This window comes from Chiloscyllium plagiosum, unplaced genomic scaffold (genome assembly GCF_037043375.1).
Source record: "Chiloscyllium plagiosum isolate Xiang-an unplaced genomic scaffold, Cpla_swu_hap1 HiC_scaffold_23, whole genome shotgun sequence".
NCBI classification, from domain to species: domain Eukaryota; kingdom Metazoa; phylum Chordata; class Chondrichthyes; order Orectolobiformes; family Hemiscylliidae; genus Chiloscyllium; species Chiloscyllium plagiosum.
Window position 1 is genome coordinate 15,396,272 of NW_028270161.1, and position 13,072 is coordinate 15,409,343.

At 48.0% G+C, this 13,072-nt stretch overlaps 1 protein-coding gene across 8 annotated transcripts in view; it reads right to left on the reverse strand.

Annotated features, from left to right (window-relative positions):
• plxna4 (plexin A4) overlaps positions 1–13,072 on the reverse strand; it is a 633,380-nt gene that overhangs the window by 108,275 nt on the left and 512,033 nt on the right. For all 8 annotated transcript variants that reach the window (XM_087999383.1, XM_043714038.2, XM_087999382.1 and 5 more), the window contains one exon: positions 637–876. In XM_087999383.1, the coding sequence (XP_087855509.1) occupies positions 637–876 (240 nt within the window). The remainder of the gene's footprint in view (positions 1–636; positions 877–13,072) is intronic.

Genomic DNA, 13,072 nt, shown 5'->3' on the forward strand with positions numbered 1-13,072 from the left:
GTGATCAAAACAGTGAAGGGGAGGGTCTGTTCCTCTTTATTTGACACTGCCGGTACTCTGAATCAGGTTTTTTGAGTCACGGGGGTAATGTAACTGAACTAGCAATCCAGACACCTGGACTAATGCTAGACATCAGTTCAAATCCCATCATTGGAGCTGGGGAACTTAAATTAATTTATAAATCTGAAATAAAGCGCTCAATTCATTAACAATAATCATAAAACTACCAGGCAGTTATAAAAATCAAAAATGCTGGAGAAACTCAGCAGGTCTGGCAGCACCTGTGGAGAGAGAAACAGAGTTAACATCTTGAGTTCAATATGATTCTTCCCACTGGTTCATGAATATCATTTATAGAAGAAATAACCTGATCTTGACTACACATGTCTAGAGACCCACAGCTGACCTTCAATCATTCTCTGGAATGTGCCAGCAAACAAGGCAGTTGTATCTAATCACTACAGGGAAACAAAGGCACTCTGTGTGTCCTCTGCCCAAAGACAGCAGCAGCTCAAGAAAGCAACTCACCCCCTACCTTCTTCATGAAAATCAGGGATGGGCTATAAACCCTGGCCCAGCCAGTGATGCCCACGTCCCATGAACAATCTTTTTAAAATATATCTAACCCTTGCTTACCTTCAGGATAATGGGAGACCCGGGTTTCAGTTCCAAAACTCCTGAGGTGCTCAGCGGTTCAAACACAGGGTTGGGGTAATAGATGAAATTTGTGTTGTTGTAGATGAGCAATGTTTGCACATTATCCAAGATAAAGCCAAACTCGTCAGGACGCTCTGTGTTGTCTGTCTGTTGGTTCGGACTGATGGCCAGGGCAGGAGCTTGGCAGATCATTGTAGTTGAGTTTTGTACCGTACATGTCTGAGAAAGGAAAAGAAACAACAATATCCTTTAGCTTTTCTTCGTGTAGTGCGTTGTGGATCTGAATTCATAGAACGAATGACAGTCTCACAGCTCTATCGCGGTGTGCAGGTTTGTTTTCATAAAATTACACGGACGAGACTCGATTTTCCACAGGGCCTGATTTCCAATCAAGTAGGATGGATTGATGTATGTCAAAACCCATCCACTGACCCCCTACCTTAGTGCCCTGAGCACTTGTCCTATTGTAATATCTAGTATGATTTCCAGAACCCAAACAAAATCCAGGCAGCAGAAGGAAGTATTTAACATTCAGAACTCACTTGGCTGCTGGGTGGAGGTTTCGGGATGCTGCAGCAAATAAAGATCTGCAGTAACTCTAAGCCATTGAAACAACAAACAGAAAATTTGCAATATTCTAACAGAAGTGACCAGAGATTATCCCTCCACCTGTACATTCTGGTGTGGATCTGGGCTACCCAGGCTGCTGCCTGACCTCTGACAAAATACCCATCACAATTTCATTTTACCTCTTAAACACCCTGATTATTATGAAGATGCCCATTTGAAGACTCCTACTGTAGGCCATAGCGAGCAGTCAACAGGGGACGTCAATTCGGTGAGAATCTCTTTACACTGCTATGACATTGACAGGCTACTCGTTTTATTGGTAAGCTTGATCTTAGCAGTGTCTTTTGTTTTATGACTAAGGAGAACAGTTTCAAGGATGTTTTGGCTTGCAGAATTAAACTTCATATCAATGCTGACAGATTATAATGTAAAACAACCTTTAATCCATAAAACAACATGGAATCGACTTGGCCTCTTTCATTGCAATAAAGTACCTTGAGAAATCCTCGGGAACCTACACCATCAATCCATAAATATTAGAAGCTTTGGCAACTTGGCCCCAAACAGTTCATTATATTTGATTTGTTATTTATGAATGTGTTTGTTATTCTCCTGTGAGGCTCATTAAGGCTGACTTTCATTAAGTGTCATGTGCTGTACTTCAGAGGGCACTGTGCAAGAGGAGAAATTCTCTTGACCTTCCTGTTCACTGAAGGAGACGTTTTTAGAATCATAGAGCCTCCACAGTGCAGACGCAGGCCATTTGGCCCATTGATTCCAGACCTACTCTCCAATACAGCAGACCACTCAGACTCACCCTATCCCAGTATTTCCCATGGCTAATCCATCGAGGGACACCCCTAACACAATGGGCAATTTAGCATGGCTAATCCACTTAACCCGCATATCTTTGCACTGTGGGAGAAAATCAGAGCACCCAGAGGAAACCCAAGCAAACACGGACAGAATGTGAAAACTCAACACAGACAGAGGCTGGAATCGATCCTGGGTCTCTGGCGTTGTGAGGCAGCAGCACTAACCACTATGCTGCCCATGGATGTGGTTTTAAACAACAGCCACCACACCAAGTGTTCAAACAGTCTCAATTCCAAAGAAGAGGAGAGTTCTTCCCGGTTTTCTAGCTAACATCTACTCCTCCATCGTCAAGATTTTTTTTTTTGGAATGGAAGACAATCCAATCGTGGCCACATTTCTGAGCATTGGCTTTGGAGCTTCCACATTACACCAGTCACTATGCACCAAAGGTACACCAGTGTCTGCAAAGCATTTTAGGATGTTGTGAGATGCAACCGACGCCATTTAGATGCAAGGTGCTCCCTCCTCAGTGCGGAGGCTTCTCTGGGATCAGATCTGCAGGTGACTGGTGTGGAAATGTGTCAGTACACACCCCACAGCACAGATCTCACAATCATTCACAATTAAAACAGAACAGAAACGCTGAGCTTGCAGCTTCTAAATATTACCCCCCAGGCCTGGACAGAGCTGGATCAGATTAAATTCCGTACAGTGTGGAAACAGGCCCTTCAGCCCAACCAGTCTACACCGACCCTCGGAAGAGTAACCCACCCAGACCCATTTCACTCTTACCAATACACCTAACACTATGGGCAATTTACCTGACCTGCACATCTTTGGATTGTGGGAGAAAACCCACGCAGACACTACGAGTATATGCAAACTCCACATTGACAGTCACTCGAGGCCAGAATCGAACCTGGGATCCTGATGCTGTGAGGCAGCAGCGCTAATCACTGAGTCACTATGCCACGTGGATTTAATAGCTGTTCACAGCCTGTGGTTGCTGAATGTCATGGGGTTTGGGGTTTAAAGGATAAGAATGCTGAATAAGGGGGTAAGTGATCGCTAGATGCATTATCGCTGGACTATTATTTCAGAATCCCAGGTAATGTTCTGGGGTCTTGCATTCAAATCCCACCATGGCAGATGTGGAGTTTGAATTCGATAATAATTTGGAAATAAGAGTTTCATGATGATCATGACACCATCATGATCAGAAAAATCCATCTGGCTCATTAACATCCTTTTGAGAAGGAAATGCCATCTGTACTTGGTGTGGCCTGTATGTGACTCCAGACCCACAGCAATGTGGTTGACTCTGGGCAATCAGGGATGGGCAATAAATGCTGGTTCAGTCACTGATGCCCACATCCCATGAATGCTTATAAAAGGAACGGTAGAAATAGGGCACATGGGCTCCAGACCTTCCATGTGTCAATGCCTTCAGGACAGCAGGAAGGGGAATACTTTGTGATGCGGAGGCTGTTGTCTGAAAGTAATCGCTTGAACACTAAGTGCAAGCGGTGAGTCAGTCAATGCACAGCCAGAGATGGGAGTGATTTTTTACTTGCTGTTTCCGTTGAACCAGAGCAGAGCACTGACTACTCCCTAATGGGCCAAATAATGTGAAATTAGAGCAGTAACCTGCACCAGAAAGGGAAAGCAACGTCACAGTAAGACAAACATCATTTCAGTCAGCCCGAAGGTGACTGAATTAGGGCAGTGGCTGCTCTCCTCCCTCTCCATCAGCCTTTAGATTATAATTAGAGTCCAGAATATATTGATAACGATTGAACAGAGGCGAGGGACAAATGAGCAAGGAATTGTTTTCGATATAAAGTCAGCCAGGAGGGTACCTGCGTCGTTTATCTAACAGTTGTATTAACATCAAAACTAGAAACAGGACTAGGCCATTTCGACGTTAGAGCCTGCTCCATCTATCAATCGGATCATTCCATCCTCTATCCTAACATCATCTTCCTGCATTCTCCCCATGCTCCTTGATGCTTTTAAAAACTAAATTAAAATCTACTTATTTCATAATGTAATATTACATGTGTAACAGTGCCATTACACTGGCTACAAAGACTCCCTCTCTACAGCAGAGGTTACAGTCAGATGAAGGGACTGGCAGCAGCAAACAGGCCATGGAGACCTTGCAATAAATGGGAAGCACAGTTACGGCCTACGCACTATGATGAACTCAGACCAATCCATAAATGTCTTGGACAGACTCGACACAGATACTAGATGCCAGGCTTTATACCAAACTGCATCCATCAGCACAAACATGGAACTAATGTAATCAACTTAAAACAACAAGTGAGCTGGGCAGTGGCAGAATGTTTATTTGAAAATTGATAGCATTTAGTCACACCACAAGTTCTGAGCTTTTTGTCATCTGGAACATTCTCTTTGTACACGCGATGACTGTCAACTCCATGAATAATTCTGCGAGGACATCAAGCAGGATTTGAGGCTGAGGAACTTTGAGAGAAAAACAGGGGGAGTTATGCACAAGGCAACACTACTTTGTCGAAGAAGCAGCACAAGTGCAGTGGCTGGACTGGCCTACGGTGTGCTGTACACTTTCTCCAAGTCAATGAAAATGAATCGTGCCACCAACAGCTGACTGGAGAACTGAGCTCCACCAACCAGGCTTCTCCAAAAATACCAGACCTGGTCAAGCTAATATTACCTCTACAGATCAAGAACACAAATTTGGTCCAGCCAGCTGGCAGGCTGGTTGCTAATAACAGCAATTTGCATTTATATAGTGCTTTTAACATCGTAAAATACCCAAGGTGTTTTAATTCTGTGTGAGGATTTAAAAGCCACATTTCCACTGGGAGGGCATTGGCATTGCTAGTAAGATGAGCATTTATTGACCATTCTAACTTGCCCGAGAATAGCTGGTGCCATTTGTTAAAAGTCAATCCTAAGGATTGTGGAGCTTCTGCAAACAAGGAGGGGACATTGGGTTCACTTCCCTCAAGAACCAGATGGAATTTTAGACAGAGATTCTGTGGTCATTTTTTGCCAAGTCCCCAAATTTTTCATTTCCAGATCTGTGCAAAAGACCCACAAAATACAAAATTCTTCAATTGCCCAGTTGCGGGATTTAAACTCACTGGATTGTTAGACAAGTATGAGCACTATTCCCCAGTCAAAGCAGGTTGTGTTATGGGGTGGCTCATTGGTGAGCCCTGCTGCCATACAGCACCAGGGACCCAGGTTCGATTCCAGCCTCGGGCGACTGTCTGTGTGGAGTGTGCATGTTCGCCCACAGTCTACATGGGTTTTGTCTGGGTGCTCCAGTTTCCTCCCACAGTCCAAAGATGTGCAGGTTAGGTGGATTGGCCATGCTAAATTTCACGGCAAAGACTGATAAATTCTTGATCTTGCAAGGGCTATGGAGAGAGAGTGGGTAAGTGGTGTTGAAATGCCCATCAGCCATGATTAAATAGCGGAGTGGACTCGATGGGCCAAATGGCCTTACTTCCACTCCTATGTCTTATGGTCTTAAATTACCCTAGTGTCCAGAGATGTGAGGGCTGGGTGGGGTTAGCCATGGTAAAAACCCCAACAGGGCTGGAGGTGGTTGATCTGAGTGGGATGCTCTTTGGGTGGTTGGTGCTGACTCAGTGGCCCAATGAGCTGTTTCTGCACAGAGGGGACTCTACAAACTTAGTTCCCAATAAGCACAGGTTCACACCTAACAAAAAATTCTTAATTGCCAGCAATCTGCAATCGAAGCAATAGCTCTTGCTCAGTGAGGTATTGCAATCTCTAGTATGAGCAGGATTACAGTGGTGCTGGAGAATTAAGGAGAACCTTCCCGAGGTTGGGCTTGGGGCAGGTCTCTTGTTGGAACCAGACTCTCTCGTCCTGGCTGTGAGGCTCCGACAGCATGACAAGAAGGAAGCACTCTCATTGTCGCGCTGTAATCTAAACAATCACAAAGAAACATTGTCAGAAAAATCTGACAACCAGGCTTAACACTAAAGATGCATTAACCAATTTCATAGATTCATCCAGCACAGAAAAGGCCCTTCAGCCCATCGAGTCTGCTCTCATAATTACTAGTAAATGTGTGCGAACCCCTATTTCCTGCACTTGTCCCATATCTTTGAATGTCATGATAGCTCAAATGCTCATCCGAATTTTTTTTAACAGGTTGTAAGATTTCTAGCCGCCAGGCAGTGTATTCCACTACCTGTTGAATGAATAAGTTTTCTCCCCAAATCCCCTCTGAATCTCCTATTCCTTAGCCTAAAGCTATGCCCTTGGAGGCTTTTTCAAAAAAAAATTAGAATTCAACACGAATGATTTACAAAAACAGCCTGTGCAAACAAAGGGGCCAACATTGATTTTTGCTCTTTTTTTATAATGCGTCTATCATTTTCTCAGATAAAATGCTCTGTGCTTAATTTTAATCGATTCATCCAGGGTTCTGAGGCAGAGCCAATCACAGCCCCCCGTCCCCATATCCTTGCTGCTGCAGAGAATTGCACTGGAGGAAGCCATCAGGGGCCGGGCTTAGAGCTTTCCATTGCGCCAAATGTAATACTGCTCTGTAATCTTACAGGCTATTTACAACCAATTTGGGAAATTGTGTAGATGGTCATTTTAGCCGTTCACTAACTTTACAGCATTAGTGGCAGCTATTTATCTCTCAGTATGTGCAGTGGGCTCTCATTAATCTCTCAGGCACTCAAGGGATGGGGCTGATGAGGGCTCAGGAAATAGCCAAAAGAGACATTTAGCCCATCGAGCTTGTCTTAGCCCTCGGAAAGAGCTGCCTAAATGATTGCAGGATTCCATTTATTTCTCATCCAGGAGCACAAACAGACCACCAGGTCATTATCATGTTGTTGCACGTGGGAGCTCACTGTTCGCAAAAGGACTACTGTGTTTCATACACAGCAAAGCAATAGCCACTACACTTCAGTCCGCGGCTGTGCAGCAACTGGCAATTTCCTAAGGTTGGAAAAGGAGCTACAAAAATGCAAGTCGCTCTGTATTTCCCTCTCAGTTGTCGGTGACAGTGGGAACTTCTCGAACCAGCTGATGCCCTGCCCTTTGAATGTTAGCCCAGAGACTGTCAGTGTAGACAGTGATAGGAGAAAGTGAGGACTGCAGATGCCGGAGAGTCTACATCAAAACGTGTGGAACTGGAAAAGAACAGCAGGTCAGGCAGCAACCAAGGAGCAGGAGTGTCTACGTTTCAGGTATGATGAGCAAATACCTGAAATGTCAACTCTCCTGTTCCTTGGATATTGAGAGACAGTGTGGGTCCAGACAGTGAGAGCCCAGACAGTGAAGGGCCCAGACAGTGAAGGGCCCAGACAGTGAAGGGCCCAGACAGTGAAGGGCCCAGACAGTGAAGGGCCCAGACAGTGAAGGGCCCAGACAGTGTGGGCCCAGACAGTGAGGATCCAGACAGTGAGGATCCAGACAGTGAGGGCCCAGACTGGGTGGGCCCAGACTAGGTGGGCCCAGATAGTGTGAATTCATACAGTGTGGGCCCAGACAGTGTGGGCGCAGATATTATGGGCCCGGACAGTGAGGGCCCGGACAGTGAGGGCCCGGACAGTGTGAGTTCAGACAGTGTGAGTTCAGACAGTGAGAGTTCAGACAGTGTGAGTTCAGACAGTGTGAGTTCAGACAGTGTGAGTTCAGACAGTGTGAGTTCAGACAGTGTGAGTTCAGACAGTGTGAGTTCAGACAGTGTGAACCCATACAATGAGGGCCCAGACAGTGTGAACCCAGTGTGGCCCGAGACAGTGTGGCCCGAGACAGTCTGGGCCCAGGCAGTCTGGGCCCAGGCAGTCTGGGCCCAGGCAGTCTGGGTTCGGACAGTGTGGGCCCGGACAGTGTGGGCCCGGACAGCGAGGGCCCGGACAGCGAGGGCCCGGACAGCGAGGGCCCGGACAGCGAGGGCCCGGACAGCGAGGGCCCGGACAGCGAGGGCCCAGAGAGCGTGGGCCCAGAGAGCGTGGGCCCAGATAGTGTGGGCCCAGATAGTGTGGGCCCAGATAGTGTGGGCCCAGATAGTGTGGGCCCAGACAGTGAGGGCCCAGACAGTGAGGGCCCAGACTGTGGGGGCCCAGACTGTGGGGGCCCAGACTGTGTGGGCCCAGACAGTGTGAACCCAGACAGTGAGGGCCTAGACAGTGAGGGCCTAGACAGTGAGGGCCTAGACAGTGAGGGCCTAGACAGTGTGGTTCCAGGCAGTGTGGTTCCAGGCAGTGTGGTTCCAGACAGTGTGGTTCCAGACAATGTGAGCGAAACGTCGATTCTCATGTTCCTTTGATGCTGCCAGACCTGCTGCGCTTTTCCAGCAACACATGTTTAAGCTCTGATCTCCAGCATCTGCAGTCCTTACTTTCTCCCAGGCAGTGTGGGCCCGGACAGTGAGGGCCCGGACAGTGAGGGCCCGGACAGTGAGGGCCCGGACAGTGAGGGCCCGGACAGTGAGGGCCCGGACAGTGAGGGCCCGGACAGTGAGGGCCCGGACAGTGTGAACCCAGTTTGAACCCAGTGTGGGCCCAGACGGGGTGGATCCAGACAGTGTGGGCCCAGACAGTGTGGGCCCAGACAGTGAGGATCCAGACAGTGAGGATCCAGACAGTGAGGATCCAGACAGTGAGGGCCCAGACTGGGTGGGCCCAGACTGGGTGGGCCCAGACTAGGTGGGCCCAGATGGTGTGAATTCATACAGTGTGGGCCCAGACAGTGTGGGCGCAGATATTATGGGCCCGGACAGTGAGGGCCCGGACAGTGAGGGCCCGGACAGTGAGGGCCCGGACAGTGAGAGTTCGGACAGTGAGGGCCCGGACAGTGTGAGTTCAGACAGTGTGAGTTCAGACAGTGTGAGTTCAGACAGTGTGAGTTCAGACAGTGTGAGTTCAGACAGTGTGAGTTCAGACAGTGTGAACCCATACAATGAGGGCCCAGACAGTGTGAACCCAGTGTGGCCCGAGACAGTGTGGCCCGAGACAGTGTGGCCCGAGACAGTCTGGGCCCAGGCAGTCTGGGCCCAGGCAGTCTGGGCCCAGGCAGTGTGGGCCCAGGCAGTGTGGGTTCAGACAGTGTGGGTTCAGACAGTGTGGGTTCAGACAGTGTGGGCCCGGACAGTGTGGGCCCGGACAGTGTGGGCCCGGACAGTGTGGGCCCGGACAGTGAGGGCCCGGACAGTGAGGGCCCGGACAGTGAGGGCCCGGACAGTGAGGGCCCGGACAGTGAGGGCCCGGACAGTGAGGGCCCAGACAGTGTGGGCCCAGACAGTGTGGGCCCAGACAGTGTGGGCCCAGACAGTGTGGGCCCAGATAGTGTGGGCCCAGATAGTGTGGGCCCAGATAGTGAGGGCCCAGATAGTGAGGGCCCAGACAGTGAGGGCCCAGATAGTGTGGGCCCAGACAGTGAGGGCCCAGACAGTGAGGGCCCAGACAGTGAGGGCCCAGACAGTGTGGTTCCAGACAGTGTGAGCGAAACGTCGATTCTCCTGTTCCTTTGATGCTGCCTGACCTGCTGCGCTTTTCCAGCAACACATGTTTAAGCTCTGATCTCCAGCATCTGCAGTCCTTACTTTCTCCCAGGCAGTGTGGGCCCGGACAGTGAGGGCACGGACAGTGTGGGCCCGGACAGTGAGGGCCCGGACAGTGAGGGCCCGCACAGTGTGCGCCCGGACAGTGAGGGCCCGGACAGTGAGGGCCCGGACAGTGAGGGCCCGGACAGTGAGGGCCCGGACAGTGAGGGCCCGGACAGTGTGGGCCCGGACAGTGTGGGCCCGGACAGTGTGGGCTCGGACAGTGTGGGCCCGGACAGTGTGGGCCCAGACAGTGTGGGCCCAGACAGTGTGGGCCCAGACAGTGTGGGCCCAGACAGTGTGGGTCCAGACAGTGTGGGTCCAGACAGTGTGGGTCCAGACAGTGTGAGCCCAGTGTGGACCCAAATAGTGTGAACTCAGAAAGTATGAACCCAGACAGTGAGGGCCCAGACAGTGAGGGCCCAGACAGTGAGGGCCCAGACAGTGAGGGCCCAGACAGGGTGGGCCCAGACAGGGTGGGCCCAGACAGGGTGGGCCCAGACAGGGTGGGCCCAGACAGGGTGGGCCCAGACAGGGTGGGCCCAGACAGGGTGAAGCCAGACAGGGTGAAGCCAGACAGGGTGAAGCCAGACAGTGTGAAGCCAGACTGCCTTTTTAAAATTTGTTCATGGGATGTTTGGCCAGGTCAGCATTTGCAGCCCATCCTTAATTATCCAGAGGGCAGCTAAGAGTCAACCATCTCTCATGGAGGCCAGACCAAGTACAGGTGGCAAGTTTCTTTCCTAAAGGATATTAGTAAACCAGATGGGCTTTTCCCAACAAAATGCTCACCATTCGGTGCTCAATTCCAAACCTGCCATGGGATTTGAACCCAAGTCCCCAGAACATTACCTGGATCGCTGGAGTAATCTTCTGGCAGTAATAACACTAGGCCAATATTCTCAATTTGGCCAATGACAGAATTACAGCTCAGCACGTTTGACGTTCACCATAAACACCTTCTTTCCAGCACAAACGCATGCAATAGCACTTGGCATTTGGAACTCTTTCCATCCCATGTAACCAAAAGGACACATCATGAGGGATCACTGACCACTCTGGTCTTGGTTTCCATCAGGTGGTGAGAGCTAAAATTCCCCAACTTAGTTTTTGTTTTTTTATGTCGGTCTAGCATTGTTTGATAAACTCACCATCTAATCACCATATTCTTCATCTTCTACAAAACCTCAATCAAATCTGCTCATAATTTCCACAGCTCAAATGAAAAGTCCCAGTGAAAAGTTCTTCGAGTTGGTGGATACAAAACCGAAGATTATACATCTGGGCCTTCATTTGAAACTCAATATTCCCTGCTAGCTGAGATAATCCAAGGAGGACACTGTATTGTCAACATGGTCATATTAACAACAATTTGCATTTACATGGAGTCTTTGACACAGAGTAAAATGTTCCAAAGCCGTTCACAAGGGTCTCATCAAAAATACATTTGACAACAAACTCACACGAGGAAATACTAGAATGAGAACCAAATGTTTGTTTGAAGGTGCAAGCTTTAAGGAGCATCTTAAAAGAGGAAAGATTAGGGAGGGAATTCCAGAGTTTAGGGTTTAGGCAGTTGAAAGTTGGTAGTAAAATGGATTAAATGAGGAAGAGGCCAGAATGCGAGGACCTCAGAAGCTGATTGTCAGCCCTTGTAAAAGATGGCCAGAATGATGAAATGAAAAAAGGTCCTCACTAGTAACAGAGTCAAAATCATCTGGCTTAGCCTGAGGCTTTTTTTTTGGTCTGTATGGGCCACCGGTGTTGCAACTTAATATGCGAGCTACTGGGAATGCAGGTGTTGGGTAAAAATACTTCAATTCGTAGCCACATGCCTGAGGGATGTATCTTCACATTTGATAACCAATAATATTGACACGATAATCCTGCCACCGAGAGAATCATTCAGTGATTCAAGGCCTGCTTCAGACTCTGACAGATGCTGGTCCCAAGAAGGAAGATTTGGCCAATATATTATTTCTGGGATTAAGTTGATGCATTGCTGTAAAAAGCAGATTCCCTTGTGTAATGATGCCTCTCACAAAGCAGGGCTGGATGAGAGTGACTAATAATTTTCAGACAGATGCTTGATGAAGAGGAATAAAGAAAGAAAGTGGGAGGAATTGGGAGAGCGGGATTAGATTACTTTCATATAAAGGAACACTGGTTAGAATTGATGAGCTGAAATTTTGTGCTACCACTTGATTAACTCAGAACTCATTGCAAAATAGCTTAAAAATATGGCACCTTCTACATTTATCTCAGTATATCCACTTTTAATTTTCCCCTTTTGGAACTTTTAGCCATGGATTGTTTGTTCCCTCATGAAACATTTTTACTAAACACAGCCTGAATACAGACAGCAGAACTGGCTCGAACTGCTTATTTATTTGTCAAAAAGAGTAAACAACCAGATTTAGCAGTTAAGAATCAAGATTTGAATTTATAATGTAGCTTTCACAACCTTACAATGTTCCAAAGTGCTTTACAGTTAATGGTGTAAAGTAGGAAATTGATATTAATCAATTTGCACACAGCAAGTTCCCACAAACACTAGAATCATAGAATCCCTACAGTGTGGAAGCAGGCCATTCAGCCCATCAAGTCCACACTGACCCTCCAGACAGCATTCCACCCAGACCCATCCCCTCGCATCATCGTCTTGTAACCCTGCATTTCCCATGCCTACTCCATCTAGCCTGCACATTCCTGAACACTATGGGCAATTTAGCATGGCCAATTCATCTAACCTGCACACCTTTGGACTGTGGGAGGAAACCCCTACAGACATGGGGAGAATGAACAAATTCCACACAGAGAAACAGTTGCTCGAGGATGGAATCAAACCCAGGAACCTTGTGCTGTGAGGCAGCAGTGCCAACTACTGTGCTGCCCCACTAAATTGATCATGGCCAGGTTATATTTTATTTAAAAACATGATGCTGGTTGAGAGACAAACATTGGAAAGGATGCTTAGGAAACCTGTCCAGCTGGTCTTCAAAGCAATTCCAAAAGATCTTTTATGTTCAACGAAGGCAGTGCCTCACTGGCAGTGCAGCACCCACTCAGCAGATTTTGTTCTCAAATCGATTGAATGGGTCTTGAACCAAAGTTTTTTATGTTGCGGGTGTTGTCGTATCCTTATACACTTAATGGTAAGGTCCTAGGGAGTGTTGCTGAACAAAGAGACCTTGGAGTGCAGGTTCATAGCTCCTTGAAAGTGGAGTTGCAGGTAGGTAGGATAGTGAAGAAGGTGTTTGGTATGCTTTCCTTTATTGGTCAGAGTATTGAGTACAGGAGTTGGGAGGTCATGTTGCAGCTGTACAGGACATTGGTTAGGCCACTGTTGGAATATTGCATGCAATTCTGGTCTCTTTCCTATCGGAAAGATGTTGTGAAACTTGAAGGAGTTCAGAAAAGATGTTGCCAGGGTTG